This window comes from Metopolophium dirhodum, chromosome 2 (genome assembly GCF_019925205.1).
Source record: "Metopolophium dirhodum isolate CAU chromosome 2, ASM1992520v1, whole genome shotgun sequence".
NCBI classification, from domain to species: domain Eukaryota; kingdom Metazoa; phylum Arthropoda; class Insecta; order Hemiptera; family Aphididae; genus Metopolophium; species Metopolophium dirhodum.
In genome coordinates this window covers 27,979,669-27,998,735 of record NC_083561.1, presented here as the reverse complement: position 1 = coordinate 27,998,735, position 19,067 = coordinate 27,979,669, and the positions used below count along the sequence as shown (strand labels likewise).

At 27.2% G+C, this 19,067-nt stretch overlaps 1 protein-coding gene across 1 annotated transcript; it reads left to right on the top strand.

The window, feature by feature from the left end:
• Nucleotides 1-4,816: 4,816 nt before the first annotated feature.
• Nucleotides 4,817-18,663, top strand: LOC132939086 (fatty acyl-CoA reductase wat-like). Its single transcript, XM_061006104.1, has 9 exons — nt 4,817-4,961; nt 7,353-7,726; nt 13,494-13,742; nt 14,510-14,655; nt 14,716-14,825; nt 14,976-15,168; nt 15,665-15,907; nt 16,322-16,579; nt 17,019-18,663. The coding sequence occupies exons 2-9, from the start codon at nt 7,376-7,378 to the stop codon at nt 17,122-17,124; spliced, it is 1,656 nt and encodes a 551-aa protein (XP_060862087.1). The 5' UTR covers nt 4,817-4,961; nt 7,353-7,375; the 3' UTR covers nt 17,125-18,663.
• Nucleotides 18,664-19,067: the final 404 nt, after the last annotated feature.

Genomic DNA, 19,067 nt, shown 5'->3' with positions numbered 1-19,067 from the left:
CAGAACAATGATTATATAGTTATATAGTTATATAGTTCATAATAATTATTATTATACATTATTATACAATTCAGTATAAAATAATATTGATGACTTAAATAGGTAAATGTTTCAGAAAATATTATGATTAAGAGGACGTCGTACCCGCTTGTGTTGTCTCCGTCATACACACTTCCGACATAGCAAATGTTCGTTCACCAGTTTCAATAGTGTGCTTTTAGATTGATATTAGAGTGAATTGACCTATTATAAAATTTAAAGGTAAGATTATTATCTAGGCACGGCGTAGGCTTTTATTGATATGTATTATTATTTTTAAGTAAGTTATGACCTTTTGAAACAGTACATTTTAAAATTATCATAATTTCATTAAAAATAATAATAATATCAATAAAATACGTCGTGCCCTAGATAATAATCTTCCCTTTAAATTGTATATAGGTCAATACACTCTAATATCAAAACTAACAATAGGTACTCCATAGAAACTGGTGAACAAAAACTTGCTATGTCGTACACTCGTACTGTGTAAGACGGAGACGACGAGACATTCGGGCACGACGTCCTCTTAAGTAAAATTTAGATAAATGACTACACAAAATAAAGGCTATAACCAGTGGTGCATTTAGACATTAAGTGCCCTGGGGCAACATTTTACTGATAAAAAATAACACTGTTCTGTAAGATTTGGGATTGGGAGTTTGTATTTTAGACGGTATAACGAAAAAAATATCAACCACAACTAACTCTATTGTAGGACTGTACACAGGTCCGAAAAGTTAATTACACCTTTTACAAAAATTGACTGTCAGATTCGTCAATAATTTTAAATGCTTCTGGAGTTGATTTGAGTAAGGTGTGCTGATAGATTCGGTTTGCATTAGGTAGAATTAGGTACCTACTGAAGTGTTTATTTAACGGTCTGTTATGTCCTACCGTATTTTATAGAATTATTGTATAGTCATATTCCGGCGAATATAGATCGAACCAGAAGCATTGATCGTAATATTTTTTGGAGTAGGCAATAGTTTATCGCTATAGTTTAACGCTAACAACACGTGTCTTTACTTTAGTATGTTACTTTTCAGAGGAGCCAAAAAACTGTATAATTATTTTTAAATAAACTAAAATATGTTTCTAGCTTATAAATACAACTAGTACCGTGCTTGTTAATCTAATCAAAAATTTTCAGAAAACTAATTTTTTCAATCCCAAAATGGATACGAGTTTTTATTCAGTATATCATTCAGTATAGTTTAGTAATAATTTATTAACACACTTGTTTTATGTTATGAACCAAATTACATTTGGGAGTAATATTTAATGTATTGAAAGTTTTAATTTATTTTATAGTTTTCGTTGTATTATAGTATTCTTCTCCATACAATATGAACATTTTTTTAACTAAAAAATAAGTATAGAATACTTATAAAAAATAAAAATAAATTTTCATGATTTTGAAGTATATTGTAAAAAATTGAACTTACTATGCTTAAAAACACGTTGCTATGAATCTTTTATATTTTGATTTGAACTGCTTTCTTAATAACTTACAAGGAACATTGTATTAAAATATTAAATGTTCAAGCTTTTTGAGCGAGCAAAAATGTTTTTATCGATATTTATAGAAAAAAAAACTTAGAAAAAAATTTGAAAATGTCTATAAATAGCTCAAGAATAGTCAAAATATTTTAAAATTATTGTCATGCATAGAAAATTATGGAATAAACGTTTGCTGAAAATTTCATGTGTTCACGGATTTACCAGTAATTTGACTTTCCAGTAAGTATTTTTATTTGTCAAAGGTAGAAAACCTTATGAGAAATCTTGTATTAGATTTTCAAATTTTAGATATAATACGAATATTTCTATGAGAATTAGAAATTAGAGGGGGTTGAAACTCAAAATAATTTGGAAATTTTCGTGGATTAATGCTAATTTATTTTTTCGACTTTCCCTTACGCTTTTGTAATCTACTAGGAGTTTAAAATGTTGACCTTTCCTACTAGATTACCACTTTCCCACCAGAAAAGACACTGAAGTTGAATACCCAATCATTATTTCAACTATTGTTTATAGGTAGGTACATGTTAAAACAAAAATAAAAATAATAAAACACAACATTGTGAAACCAATACATTTATTGCCACACTCGGAATCTAAAATATAAATAAAACTAAAAAGTATATTCACTAATAAATCAAATTTAATACTAACTTGTGGGTATATTTTATTTTTTATTTTTTTGTTTATTTATTTACGGAATAAATCCATTTACAATAGTAATATATAGTGTACACTGTGTACAGTATAACAAGACTTATGTTAAATATTTTAGTTTGGTGATTACATAGTATCTAAACATAGATATAGTATAAGAAGAGTTTACAATATATTAAATGGGAGACAGAGTGGCCGGGCGGACTAAGGCGTCGCCGACGCCGGTTCAAAACCTCGGCTGCGCGCGGCATTTTTCTTCGGGCAAGTCACGGTGTCCGGAGAGAAGTGCCACCATCCCCCACCCGGGCATAGCAGATACCTACGGGTGCCCACTAAAAAACCTGGCAAACTAACAAACACACAATACCCTCCCCCACAGTTAAAAACCACCCGATGGCCTAAATTACCGCAGGATAGTTAATTTAAAAAAAAATATATACATATATATACATAATAAATATAATTCAATTTTAACTGAATTAACACTGAACAATTAAAAACATTAAAATAAAACAAAAAATACATTTTAAATAATCATACACTAAATGTTGACTTAATTGTTTAATGTTCTATCGATCACGAATAACACCTCAGCTTAGAGTTAATTTACTGGGCTTATAGGAATAAAGGTATAAATGTCTATTTTATTGTGGTGGCAGCACAGAGTAATAATATTTAACAATTTTACTGTGGTACTAATGGCAAAAAAGTGGGTAAGTGGATGTCGCTGTAATGGATGGTGTTAAATTTTAATTCGATGATATAATATCATTGTATAAGAAAAACGATTCTGAGCGAAAACGGTCCGTCAGCCTATGATATTACCAAGTATATTTGATGATATTATTGTGAATAAAGTAATTTATATAAAACCTATTTACATGGAACCTAGTTTTACGTTTTCAATCCTTAGCTATAAAAGTTGAACATTTTGTACATTTTTAACTACAAAATAATTATTAAATTTTAAATGTGATAAATCTTGACAACATTTGAAATTAAAATGCTTATAAAAAAAAATTGTGCCTATGTATTTTCAATATTTTTCAACTGCTATTGTAATAATATATCAGGAGCCTCGCATTAAATTTTCACGCTTTTTTACCCAAAAAGTAAAATTTTATTGATATTTATAAAGAAAAAAACTAAAAAAATTGAAAACTGACAATGTTTGTAAATAGCTCAAAAAGAGTCAAATTATTTTCAAAATTGTTTGTTGTATAGAAAATGCTAATATATAAACATTCAGTGAAATTTTCAAGGATCTACAGTCATTCGTTTTTTAATAACAACAAAATAAGAAAATCGTTACATGAGAACTCGAGTGAATATTAAATGTTATAAAAATATGAATTTCAAATGCTCATAAAAATTTAATTTGATTTTCTTGTAGACATTTTTTTGTTGATAAAGATAGACAAACTTGTTAGGAATTTTGTATTACATTTTAAAAACTTAGACTTAAAAAGAAAATTTTTTATGAAATTCTAACTCAAAATAATTTGGAAATTTACGTCATTTTTACATGTTTTGTCAATATTTGAACTTTAAATGCTTATAAAATAAAATTGTGACCATGGATTTTTAATTTGTTTCATCTGCCTTTGAAACAATATACTAAGAGCCTTCAATTAAATTGTCAAGCTTTTTTTATCCTACAAATAAAGTTTTGACATTCATAGAAAAGAAGACTAATAAAATTCAAAACCGAAAATGTTCCTATACAGCTCAAAATAAGTAAAAATAATTGGAAAATGTTATGGTGTATAGAAAATGCTAATAGAAACATTCAGTCAAAATGTCATGTACTTACATTTGTTCATTTGGTCATTTGTTTAAGAGTTGCACCAAAACTAAAATCGTTTTTTTCAAAAACAGATTTTGCGTAAAAATTCCTGTTTTTCTTAATTTTCCTTTTGTTTTTCGCGGCGTTTTTGAAAACTACTGGGAAATTTTTACTTTTGATCCCCCAAAGTACCAACTAGATTCACTTTCCTAACAGAAAAGATACTGTTGAAGAAAATCCAAGCATTTTTACTGTCCTAAAAGGTGACGACAGACACAAAAATAATAATAAAAAAAAATACACATCATTGTAAAATCAATACATTAATCGCTCCGCTCAAAATCTAAAATGGTAAATTTATTTTGAGTAAATCAAGTATACAATTGGTTTTATAATGATGCTATTTAAAAAAATATATTTTTTATTTCCAAACATCTTAACAACGATTGCCTACAGCTGTCTGTACAAATATCGTCCTGTGTTATCACACATAATAATATAATATCATTCAGTGTTCCTTATGAATTAAGAGGTTAAGATTTAATTGTTCATACCTAATTAATTAACTACCTATAGACAATTTTGTTTTTTGTTTTAAAATTTTTTTTTTTAGAAATTTAATTTAATTAATTAAAATAAAAAAGCGACATCCAATTGGATGACGTTATACTGAAAATAATATTATTGTAATAATGTAGGTACTCAAATGATTCTGTTTGGCACAAGACGCAAGACCGAGAGAGAAGGATGGATGTGCGTCTTGTGTACGTACGGTTTTGTTATAGGTATGAGGCCTTGAAGTGTGTACATATGACAACACCAGTAATTCCTCAACCCAGTTACTGTGTCAGAGATTTGGGTTTGGACTCACGGCCATTCCGTCGCGGTACTTCGTTCAAGTAGTTTCTATCTGCAGAGTGCCTGTTATTCATCGTCGATCGTTGTTTTAAAAGAGGTAAGAACATAATAATATTTTTTTTTATTATTATTACGATTTTATTTTATTATTAATTATTGAACTGGAAAATAATTAACTCACATGGTTTTAATAAAAAAACGAAATTATTTGTTAAGTATGAACATATTGTTGATATGGGAATTAGTTTAAGTAGATAATAGGTAGGTATTATAAATACATGATATTTTAAACCACAATGTGTTATGTTATTTTTAATTTATACAAATGTATTAGAATAAGCCAATCATAAATAATATTATGTCAACTGCATAAATTATACAATATTATTGTAAATTTTACAATAGTAAAAAAGTAATTTGTTTTCCAATGTTTATAAAAATATTTTGAATGAGGTATGTCAACAAAAAAATCGATCAAATGCTTATCTCATATTTATTATACATCAAATAAATAATTAAATAATTTTTAAAAATGCCAGTTTAAATTTTTTGTCCAACAACTTAGCTGAAATTTAAATTTAAAATTATTTTGTTAATTTGATTATTAGAATATGACTGCGTTGTGATTAACTATATGAACACAACAATATTTATAGTAACTACCCTATAATTTGTTCGATAAGTCTTAAATCTTCATTAACAACACACAATGATGCTGTGTACACAAAATTATATCTATTAGGAATATATGTTTTTAGATATTTAAATGAAATAACAAAAATGATCTTTGATTAGGTTCAAAGCCGTTTGGAATGATATAAATATAAGTTACTATTATATTTTAATGCTACATAAATACATAATATATAATATAATACATTTGAAAGGTAGCATAAATAAATAATTTCTCATTTTTAGGGGGGAAAAACGTACCTCCATGATTATGATAACGGTATTACTTAATAACTTAAATCTGATAAGTGCAGATAACCTTATATAATATAATTGGGCATCGGCAATTTCATTTATTTATTTCGTACTACAACTATATTAAAAATTTGAAACCGTCATTTACATAAATTATTACTATTATATTTTGCCAAATATTTTTCAGGTTTTTTTTCCTATATTCAAATTACAAATAATGTATGGCAACTTCGTTTAGGATAAGGTTTATGAGTCATTTCTCCTGTATGATCGTGAATCTTTTAAATTTAAATTGGTTAACATTTTATGGGCTGTTCATACTATCATAATATTATATTATTTTATTCTCGTTTCGTTATCATTAGATAATCGATAAAAAGATACTTTCTGTTTTATTTTAAACATAGTGACATACATAATTATTATAATACAGTACGTATTTTGTGGTATGATAAATGTAAATAAAATAAAATAAAATATAATATAATACAATACCTACTATAAGAATAAATGTTAAGACGATGCTACACTGCCATAGTAAGTTGTGACATGTGAAAGCAACAGCTGAAGTTGCTAGGACGTTTCTTCGCCAAACGGTTCGTCTCTTTTTATGCGAACTGTGGTCTGCGAGTACCTATACATTATATTTGAATATTATTATATAAACAATTATGTACGTAACATTCTAATAATATAATGATTTATGCGTTCAAAACAATTATTATAATAAACGTTTGCTTAAATATTCTAATCTTAAAACCAAAATGTGATTATTAGGTAGTGTAGGTACCTACCTAGGTAGGTCAAAATAGTAAAAAGCGGTACGTATTTATTGTATCTCTAATCAGATGTGTTGGGACTGTTGTGAATATTAATTACGCAATGCGCAATATTTAATAAACTATATAGGTTGGGTTAGGCATCCAATAAAAACGAGTTACATTTGGGACTTGATATTGACTTTGTCATATAATATCTAGGTAACCGACCTACGTACATTAATTGCTGAATGGACATTTTAGGCGTCTTCAGGTCAAGGTAACCATGTGAGAAAACGCAGTGAGTTAGGTTCAAAAATTCCAATCATATTATAGCTATCATGTGTAACTGTGTAAGTGCTAAACCCAATACAGTTTTCATCGTTTTATGAAACATTATAATCATTGTGTATTATATTTCGTTCGTGTAAGTAACGTTTAATAATATGATTTAGATCACTGTAATAGTACCCTATACCTGCCTCATAACTTTCCAAAATTAATCCAATACATGTAAACATAAATATATTATTTAGCTAATATATTATAATATATACCTAGGTATTTATATCCATTATAATAATTCGAACATGGATGAATCATTAATAATATGACATAATATTGATCTATATTGTCTAAGCTACAAATATAGGTAAAATAATATTAAATTCAATTTACAGTCGAGTCTTGATAACTTGAAAACCTCAAAATACTATAATGTCGAAATATATTATTTAAAGTTACGTTTGTTTGTTGTTAATAACGTTATTAATTAAACACTATTCCTACTGTTTTTTTTTCAGTTATAAATCAACAATTCCACAATATGGCTCTCGATTTACATCGTAAGTACATCGAGAAAAAGCAAGACAGTGCACCGTTGGTGCCTATCAAAGATATAATAAATTCTAAATACTACTTGGATCCTCTGGAGCTTTTGGGTGAACGGAGCTTCAACGAACCTCGAGAAATCGAGGAGTCTGAAATCGGAAGTCCGATACAAGAGTTTTTCCGGGATGGAGTTGTATTTTTAACCGGTGGTACAGGTTTTATGGGCAAGGTTTTAGTGGAAAAACTACTCAGAACATGTCCTCACATTAAACATATTTATTTGCTGATACGATCTAAGAAAGGGAAAAACGTAGATCAACGGTTGGAAGATATATTTGAAGACAGGGTAAATAAAAATATTTATTATTTTATAATTTAATTTTTCATAAACGTATTTTTAACTCGATTTGTCGATTTGTATCACAATGAAATATTAAGCGTTTCTTCAACTACTGCGTCTTTAAATTAAAATGTGAAACATTTTACGATTTATTGCTTCTTAGATTGGGAAAATAAATGCTTATCTATGTTATGCGTAGATTGTATCTAGCCTCAATCAGTCCCCACGTTACACGTCAGAGGGGGTGAAATAAAGATAAAATCAACTCTATGGATTTGGATGATACTCAAAATAATATTTAGAACACTTTTTTGTGAATATAATTTTATTGAATGTATTGTTTTTAAGGGATCTCTTGAAATGTATATTTTTTTGTGGTACAATGGTTTGGATTTATAAATAATATGTATAGTGACTATTGTTCTTCATTACTAAACGCATACTAATGTTTTAATTATTTAAAGTCTATGGTGTTTTAAACAAGGGTGTAAAAGTACCTATGTATACAATTCAACAATTGTATATGTCATCTACGGACGTATACTTTAAAAAATGTATTATAGGTTTATTCGTAATGCAGTTACACGTCATACTTGTGCTAAGTATATTATAATTCGTAAATGATGTATGTTAAGTCAGTATAAGTACCCACAATATCCATGTGGACATTGCGGTGTGTATAAACAAACATCCTGTTTTTGCATTAAACAAGTACTTGCTTGACTTTTTTTAAATTTTTTATGTGCAAAATTTTAGAGAAAATGTTCATTTTTAATTCTGTTAATGTTGTTTTTTAAAATATTAGTTATAACCGGTGTATAGCTAACATTGAGATTAATCAACATTTCATAACACAACGTGTGCATGTGCGTGCATACCATAAGTTGTCTGATCGAGTTTATTGAATTACATCACAATATTTGCGAGAGGCGCTCTCTCGACGTCCTTGAATTTCTTTAGTGTTCGGTGGAAGTGTTTACACTTAAATACACTTTCTATTTCATAAAATCTAATTTTAGGTCAGTCGTCTGTAGACTTTAAAACAGTATTGTACGAAATTAATTTTTTTTTAAATATTATGTACTGCTATGATGTCTAATCCTCACTCATAGATTAATGTTACAGGGGAGTTCAAACTATTGTAGTTGGTGGGCTAATTCACTCATTCATGTAAACACTGGGGGCCTCGAAAAGGAAAAAAATAGTTGTACTCATATTTTATATTTTTGTAATAAACACATTATATAATATACACATTACTTGTTATCGTTATTATTATTATTAGTCAGTGATTTTTCCCACCACCAAGATATTTTTGTTTTTAAAATAGGTAATTAAATATATTTACTACACAGTATGTCATCTAGGGGGGGGAGGCAAAAAAAATGACTTTTAGCGCCTTGAGTTGGACTTACTCTGACCTAGAATATGAGACATTATTTTGTAAACGGTGAACAAATACTGAAAATTCTTAAAGTTGTCGGTTTAAAGTACCCATATGGAATCTGTGTTTGTATAATCGTATAACTGTGCTACTGCTCGACACATCTAATACATTTTTGTAGCCCAAAAAATATAATCTGAAAAAAAACAATGTACATACGTATGCTGTATTATAATATTAAAAATATTATTGTCTAGGTACGCAAAATATGTTAACAATATTATTAATGACGTGTTGTCTCCGTCGTACAATATAATATGTACAACATAGAAAAAACTGTTTTGGGACAAAATCCCTCTGTATTTATATTAGAATTATTACCAAAATTCCATAACGCACAGGGAAGAACTCTATCTGTGTCGAAGTGTTTTTTTTATTATTTGTATATCATAATTAATCATTTTATAGTTATCAGTTTGAGAACATTAGATTTTTTTGTTTTATTTAATTTAATTATTTAAAACTATTGGTTAGTGCTATCAAAAAAAATAAAAATCTACGGCACAGACAAAGTTCTCCCCTATGCGTTATGGAATTTTAGTAATTCTACTGTATATACAGAGGGAGTAAAGTAAAGTTGTCCTGCGCAAAACAGTTTCGGGCATTTGTAAGACGGTGACAACACATGTGTGTGTAACGTCCTCTAAACAGGTTATAATATTACCTATTTATGACTTATACATATAATATTTTATACGTATAGTCTACATTGAGTGATTTGTGTTATTTATTAAATTATAGTACTAGAAAAAAAAACAACGAGTATAATAATATTATCTTTGCAAGAACGAGACAGATCCAACTACCTGTTACAGGACAGGAAATATAACGAATGCTTAGACCTGTCAGGTTTTAATTTTCCGGTAAAAACCAGATAGCTCCAAGAGAATATTATGATGAATATAATTATTATTAATGAATACTAAGTTCTGGTCCAAACACAAAATAGCTCAATAAATTAAATTTTTTTTTTCTGAAAAGTTTTGAAAAATAGAATTGTTTGGTTTTTGCATGTATCCCTCGAATTTATAGTTAATAGCTTATAAGGCAGTATTAATAGCAGACCGTTGTATGGATTGTTGTCTATAATGATTTATGTTAAATAATAAATCTGCACACAGTAGGTAAACGATTTGGGCAGAATATTATGATTTTGTACGGTGCTTTTCGGGATTCCATGGGATTCCTTTGTTATTCGATAAATATGCACACGACCGTGTGGCGTGTGTTTCCCCAAAGGTTAATATTTGAACTCAAATCGGGATTACCTAATGTCTCGCATACGACTATCAATTACATTTTAAATATCTGTTTTAATCATTACAAACGTATCGATAATTCTACGGAAAAATAGACAATTATGGTATGGTTCAGTGTAACACCAGTGACGTATTTTGACTGTTAATACTATTGAAGATAATATAGTGTTAATGCTCAAAAAGTATTTTGTAATGTATTAATATATTAAATGACATTGAAAAATAAATACAATTCATTTGTAAAAATTTAAGGTGGTAATTATTCGAATTTTCGATTAGTAAAAATACGATGAATAAACATAATTCAACATAATTATAAACACATAAACATAATTATTATGTAAATAATTTATAATACAGGCCTTTTCTAGCGTGGCCTCTTAAGTTTTGATATGATGTAATATTACATATTATTATTATTATTAAGTAGGTGTATTTTAATTTATTCTTCATTTTTAAATGTTCGCAAATTCAATACATTTTCAGGTTTTTTAACGTATTTATTAATTATTCCCATATAGGTACGCAAGAACGGAATTATTAATTGTATAGTGCATATTCAGAATAATTCAAAATATTCTTAACTTCAAATCAGCTATCAAAAATAAATTACAAAAATGTACGATAAAGAGGGGAATTAGACTGGAAACTTATTTTAGTATTATGTTTTATCTTTTGTCTATGGAATGTATCGTAAATTATGTTGTAACTTGTATTATATCCAGATAGTAGACAATCACTCGTATAATGACAAGATATAAAATCAACTAAAAAAAAGTATGTAGTCATACAAGGTTCTAAACTAAAATATATATCCATTGTCCATAAAAACAATATGACGTATACTGCATATTATAATAGAAAAATAATTAAAGTGATTTTACAAAAAAAAACCAATATTTTTCTTTATTAGGCCAGACAATTAATGTTCGATAATTTTCACCATGGGAAATCCGGATCATCTGTAATTTTGTTGTTACAATATATTATTAGTACCTGACACCTGTTACTTATAAACCAGAAAGTCAATTAAATCGATTTGTAAAATTATGAAATAATAAGTTTTTGAAATGCTGAACATACATTTTAATTCATTTTGAATGTAAACTATTCTTGTTACATAAAGGATATTACGTGAGTATTAACACCAGAAAGAACATTGATATAAAAACTTCACCCAAATATATTTAGTCGAACTACTAAAATAAAAAATGTAAATCTTCAATTAGATATTAAGTAACATTAATACCCTTCGGGAGAGATTGTATTTGTATATAATATCAATTAAATACTGATGGGCACTACCTTATCGATGATATAACAAAATTAATATAATATAATACGTAGGTACCCATTATTATGATGGAGGTTGGTATCGCAACATATAGGTTTCGTACAGGGCGGATCCTGTTTTGCACAGAATTTAATTTTTAATAAAATCATTGGTAGCAATAATTCAATTTAAATTACCTGAAAGTGTTGGGTTAAATGAAAATGTCTAACGAGATATCTATATCTTTCATTAGAAAATCTCGAGTTTCATTATAAGTAAGTAATATTGCTAGTTCAGCAAACTCATTTCATTTTAACTTTTTTATAAACAAATGCAGAATTATTCATTATACTTACAATCTACATTGATATAATATTTCGATCAATGTTCTTTTAACTATCATAATTTAAGTGCACATCTATACAGAAGTCCAGTGCTATTAATAATTAATGGGTGTAATTTCTTAATAAATATATAATTGTTCTCATTTTTATGACAATTTATATTCGATCATCGTGAGTTTCGTGCCCAAAATAACGAGACGTAACTTAGGCACGAGACATTTATTTGGCTTAATTGTTACCTATTGTCATTTACTTCTACATAATATGATATAGATACATTTACATTTTAAAATAACCCAACTTGATTTAACTGAAGTACTTACAGTTAATCTAATTGGGTTAGTTTGATAAATTATACATTTGCATATATTAAATGAAAATTGATAATTAACACGATTGTATCATCTTCTGGGTTGGTAAGATTCTAATTAAAAACGTAATTTGGTTAATTTATTGTAGTATATTTTAGACCCGTATATCACATTTAAAAGACGTTTATGATGTGTAAATATTGTTTACTGTGTTAGGTAGAACATGAAGTTTTCAATTATTTTATCATAATATTCATAACGGAAAGTAGTTTATAAATAATGAAAATAATAATAATTATATTAATTTAATATTAAGTAATATAACATTATATATCATTAGATTTATTCAGAAGCAGATTAAGTCGCACACAAATGAGAATGGGAAGCAAATTTACGTGAATAATTAAGAATCAAAATAATTTATTTTGATTGAAACATATTTTGCATAATAGTTACCATAATTATACTGATCCACAGAGCGCGTGTTAAAATAACTATTTCGCAATAATGACTCCATTACATTACTTTTTAGAACCTACTTATATTTCAATAATTTTACCTATACAGAGAAATAGTTGAATTTGCAAAGTCTATAATAAGTAGAGAAAGGTAAAAAAAAATCTTAATATTCAATGAAAATGTTAGAAAAAAATATGAACTAGTTTTAAGATTATTGTTATAGCCTGGACGTTGTATGTTTAACCCAGTGTTAAGTTTTTGGGATCCAGTATTATAAATTTCAAATTGTATTGTAATTAAACTGAGAGAAAATATCAAATATCAAAAATTCTCAATAAAGTAATAGGCTTAGGTATTACCTAGGTAACTACTATATTATTGGCACTTTATTGGTCACTTTCTAATTTTATTAACAATGTTTATTGTTTAGGTGAAATCACCAGACTATTCAGGCTTATTAGTGTAATAATGACGATAAAAAATATGTTATAATATTCAAAATAATAATAAAGTAATAATGTCTAAAGAAATGATGGAAAATCAGAAGTAGGTCTATATGTATAATATCTAACGATCTATTTTAACGAGATATTATTCCGTAATTTATGTTGGCGCAATAAAAATATATTATTGCAATAATAATTACCTGCCTGCTATAATGTATAAAATGTATTACGTTTCAGCTTTTTAAAAGATTAAAACACGAGGTACCCAAGTATTATCATAAGGTATCTGGAGTAGCCGGTGACTGCAGTTTGCCGGGTCTAGGATTAAGCGTGAGCAGTCGAAATACATTGATTAATGAAGTGAATATAATTTTCCACGGAGCAGCTACTGTGCGCTTTGATGAACATATCCGTGTAGCTATGAACATAAATGTTTCCGGGACAAGAGAATTACTAAGCTTGGCCAGAAAAATAACCAACTTAAAGGTAAAAGTGTTTTCAAATTTACATAAGCTTAATATGTAGCTATAGTATATTTACTCAAAACGCGAGCTTAAACATTACTTAAACATTAAACTTGCATGTTTGTACGATATACTGTATTTTTGTACGTATATTTTACAGATTTTCACAACGTATAGCATTTAAATGTCGATAAAGAATTATCTGTTATATAGTGAAATATTTTTCTATAAAAAAACGTACCCCAAAAGGTTTGCCTCAGTTATATTGTGGATTACAGAATAATTATATTATGCTTTTTAAAATTTAATTACTTCATAGACATAAATTACAAATAACTTGGTGTAAATCTATCTTTGAAATCGTTTTAAAGGTAGGTAAAGTATTTTATCATAATTTAGAATCATCTTTAGCTTAATAAATAAGTCCTAACCTAAAAACCTATAGTCTTTATTGTTTAAAGTCATTGTTTTTTAAATTTGAAATACAATTATTGTTTTGTAACGATTGTAGCAAGTACCAGGTACCTATCAACATTTCGTCATAATTTATGCAAGTCAGATACTATAGTGGGTCAAGATGTAATAAAAGTTGCAAACCATAGTAGTTTTATGATTTTAATTTGGGACTAGATATAATGTCTTTCGACTAGGTGATGAAAGTAAAAAAGAATCACTCATAAATACTATTGTGTTATGAACAATCAATAATAAACTAACAAAATGGAAGATGCTGAGTTTCCCTTGATGACATTTGATATGACTTTTATTATAACTCTTATTTATTTATAGGTGATGGCACACGTTTCCACAGCATACTCAAACTGTAATCGATCGCACGTCGAGGAAAAATTTTACGATCCTATTGCTGACTATGAAGATGTTTTAAAATTGATTTCTTCTAACGACGATCAAACGCTTCAAGACATGACCAAAGAGTAAGGTTATTAATTTTTTTTTTATTTGGATATATTTTTAATAACAACATACATTTTAAGAATCATTGGCGATTTACCAAATACTTATGCTTTTACCAAATCTTTGGCGGAAGACGCCATCCGAAGAGAAGCGCAAGATCTTCCAATATTAGTTTTCCGTCCCACTGTTGGTATGTACACGCCATTAATAAAATATGTAAAGTTGTGTACCCTTATATAATTTGAGGTTGAAGTATAGGTATAGGTTCATAAAATGAAACTTATTGATGTGTTTTTACACAAAAGATTGTAGATGTTGTATCATTATATTATTTTTACAGTTATTGCTACTTACCGAGAACCAGTAAGGGGTTGGATAGATAATGTTTACGGCCCTACAGGACTTGTAGTTGGAGCTGGTACAGGAGTACTTCATACGTACTTTGGTGATTCTAATATGGTTACTGATATGATTCCAGTTGACATGGTTGTTAACGCACTTATATGTGCAACCAAAGAAACTGCAACAAATAAGTAAATTAATTTAAAATATTTTGTATCATACATTTTAGCATTTTAGCTCCCTGACAAGGAACGTATTGGTGTTACTGTTTTAAAAGGGTTTTTATTTTATTTTATTTTATAATATAATATATACATGACTATATTTAGAAGGATTGTTTCAAAAGTTGCTTTTATTGACTAAAATCATGTCTTATATTGTTACCTTTATTAGGCAATATTTTTTTACTTCCATTTTTTAGATTTAATAAAATGTTATGGAAAAACCAATAAAAGAATATCATCCATTTTAACTAAATTAATTTTCGTAATTTTAAACTAATTCAAAAAATATCAGTCTCAAAGATTTTAAATAAATTATTATCAATTATTTCAGTAACATCAATGCATAAAAATAATTACCAATAGGATATTCTATTTTTATTTTTTACGCAATACATATTAGTTAGCTGTGACAAACTTTCACAAAAAATAAAGTTCAATTAATTTTATATATTTTAATTTACAGTAAAGACGACGAAATACCGATATTCACGTGTTCAAGTGCAGGGCAAAAACCAATTAAGTGGAATGATTTCATTGAGATGAACAGACGTCATGGAATTTATTGGCCTACGATCCGAGCAATCTGGTACTACTCGTTCTGGGCCACCAACAATCCATACTTTTATGCATTATTAAACTTTTTTTGCCATATCGTACCCGGATATTTACTGGACACATTAGCTGTTATCGCTGGACAAAAACCAATGTAAGTACCTAATGTATTGTAAATGTAATATAATAAATTCTATTATTATATTTGGTCCAGGCTAAAACTACAATGGTGTCTCGTGAGTCGTAACCAGGTTATTTATTAAAAAAAAATAAAAAAAATATAGATCACTATATTAGCATCTTAATCATTATATTATAATTTATAACTAATATTCCACGACAAGGTATAGTACCTTCACTCAGTTGTTTTATATTTATTTCTACCATCTAATTAGCTTTTTGTTGATTTATATAACATAATAATATGGCCAATATAAGAATTTTGAGAAAAAAAAAATATTAATTTTATTATTATACATTTAAAATGTGAAAATAAGATCTTTTATGTAAATATAACAGATATCACAACAATTAAATAATAACATTCGCTTTTTTTTTCTCCAAATAGATTGATGAAAATTTACAAGAAAATTGACAAAGTACGTGATATATTAGCCTATTTCTCTGACAAAGAATGGACGTTCACTAACGATCGAGTACTGGCGTTATGGAAATCTCTTGATAGTCAAGATCAAGATATATTCAATTTTGACATAAATCAGTTATCCTGGGAGTACTTTAGTCAGGCACATTGTCTTGGCTTAAGAGTTTACCTGGTAAAAGATGATATCCATACATTGCCTGCGGCGAGGAAAAAATGGGAAAAGTAAGCTATACAATTTATTTCGAAAAGCGTCACTTAATGTAATTACTGTCATTAGTACCTACCTACCCTAATTTACGTACTTGCATTTCAAAATCAGAAGGCCTGAAATGATCTATGTAAAATAGCTTTCTAAATATTTCCACACCAACATAAACATTGAAAATAATACCAACGGTTTTATTATTGCCTAAATGTAACAGAAATAGCCAATGTGTATTGAGTTTATGACTAATATGAGTTATAGATGTGATAAATACAATTTATATTAATTCAATTTGAGTATTCGATACAATTATAGTACCTACAATACCGTAAAAAAGGACACACATTTCTTAACACATTATATTGTTACCTATTGACGTTATTCATAATTTATGAATAATTAATTTCATTATTGTAATTTGTCATCTATATAATTGAATTGTTTTATTGTTTTCAGATTATACATTGCACACACTGCTTTACAAGTATTCGTGTACGCCTTCTTACTGTACTGTGCATGGACTATTACTTCCCTAATTCTCAAATTGACTGGTTTCATGTAAAGAAATTCTTGCTGATTACAACATGATTACATGACTGATTATATTGGACTTGTTACCAACAATTACCTATTGAAAGTACTCGTAACTATAAAAATATGTACAACTGTTTTATGTGGTTTTCGAGGAACATATTCCCTCAAATGCAATTCCTAATTTGTTTACTCTTATATTGTTGAATATTTCAACAATATTGAGCTCCATATACCTATGTTATTACTTATTAGTTATTACTAATATTAGGTACTTACCTACGCTTATATGATCCGTTAGTTGTGACAATGAAATATTTTTAGCTTAATAAACGTACGTAATTCTGTTTCTTAAAAAGTCGCCGTTTCACTTAAATATTGGTTGTCGTATTCTTTATTTGTATACCTACAATTATTAGCTAGTTAATTTTTTTTTTTTAATTACCTAGTTATAAAATCAGAATGTTTAATGATATTATAATCTACCTTGAGTTTGTTTGTTTATTTGTTTTTTCACAATTTTAAATGTAATATAGAATATGTATACATATCTAAATAATAGTTATAAATTAGGTATTAGGTTTATTTTATTTGTATTCAATTTATTTTCAACGCGTATATATATTTCTTAATCAATATTATTGCGTTAAATTATGTCATAATTTTTTTTAAATGTTATACCTATTGTCGTCAAAACATATCCAATATTTTAAAATCATTATAATATGATGTCTACTATGTTTAAACGTCGGTAGGTATTTTGTGTAATAGAAAATTATACGTTATAAAATATTTTTAGTAATATAATATTGTTTAAATATTTTATAAAACGTATTATATTAACTATCGATTGAATTATGATCTATTAATTTGCGAAAGTTACCTAATTTTACTACACACACATACACTTATATATTGTACCTATATTATACCTATAGTCATTTTATATAATATAATATGAATACAACACTTAAACATAATGCTATATTCAAGCGTATAATTTCACAGAACTATGTATGTCTTTATATTGGAACAATGTAACTTCTCAAAATATTTTGTATTTTTACCAGGTTATTACGTATTTTATTTTATTTTATAATTGTTTATCTATGTAAAAATTATAAGTTTTTACTTTATTTACATGTTTTTTTAAAAATTGTTTGTATTGTTCATTGTATATTGTTTATTATGTGTATTTTATAAGCACATACGACTTGTATCTAATTTTATGTCTAATGACACTTATTTTAGTTTAAAAAATATGCTTCATTATTAAACATTTAGGGTTGTTTCTAGTATCATATTTGATACAGTGAGTACCTACTCATGTAAAAGTTTATTTGATCATTTTATATATATGATAAAATGTACCCATCTACTCACTCAAAAATATTAAGGGGGCACCCAAGAAATTTTAGAGAAAGCAAAGCTGTGAGAGAATATGCCCCTCATACTCCTTATATATTGGTGCTCTTTTTAATATTCGTTACATTAATTGTTATCTCTATTAATAAAATAAAATAAATTAAAGGTTTAAATCTTTATTGTAAGGGTTGTGAATTTGTAGAAAAATGCATTCTTTTTAGCTGATTGTAAGACATAACTTTTTTAATATAAATTTGAATTAGTTGCAAACCAACTCAATTTAGAATTTTTTTAATTTAAGGTCTTTTTTTATAATTTATTGGTAATTTTTTCATTCTTTATTACTTTTTTCGATATTTTTACAAATCTCATTTATTAAAAACCTTTTACTCATATTTTTTAATTTTAATCTGATACATTTTCGTAATTTGTTAAAAATATAGTTTTTTTCTTAATACAGCTTGATAGATTTGTATACGTTTTATATATTTAATTCATTTTTCAGGATATTTGCTTAGTGAATTTTAAAGTGAAAATTTGAAATGCATCTTCTTAGGGTTTTCACTACATTAAATTCACAACCATAATTATTACAATTTCTGCAAATAA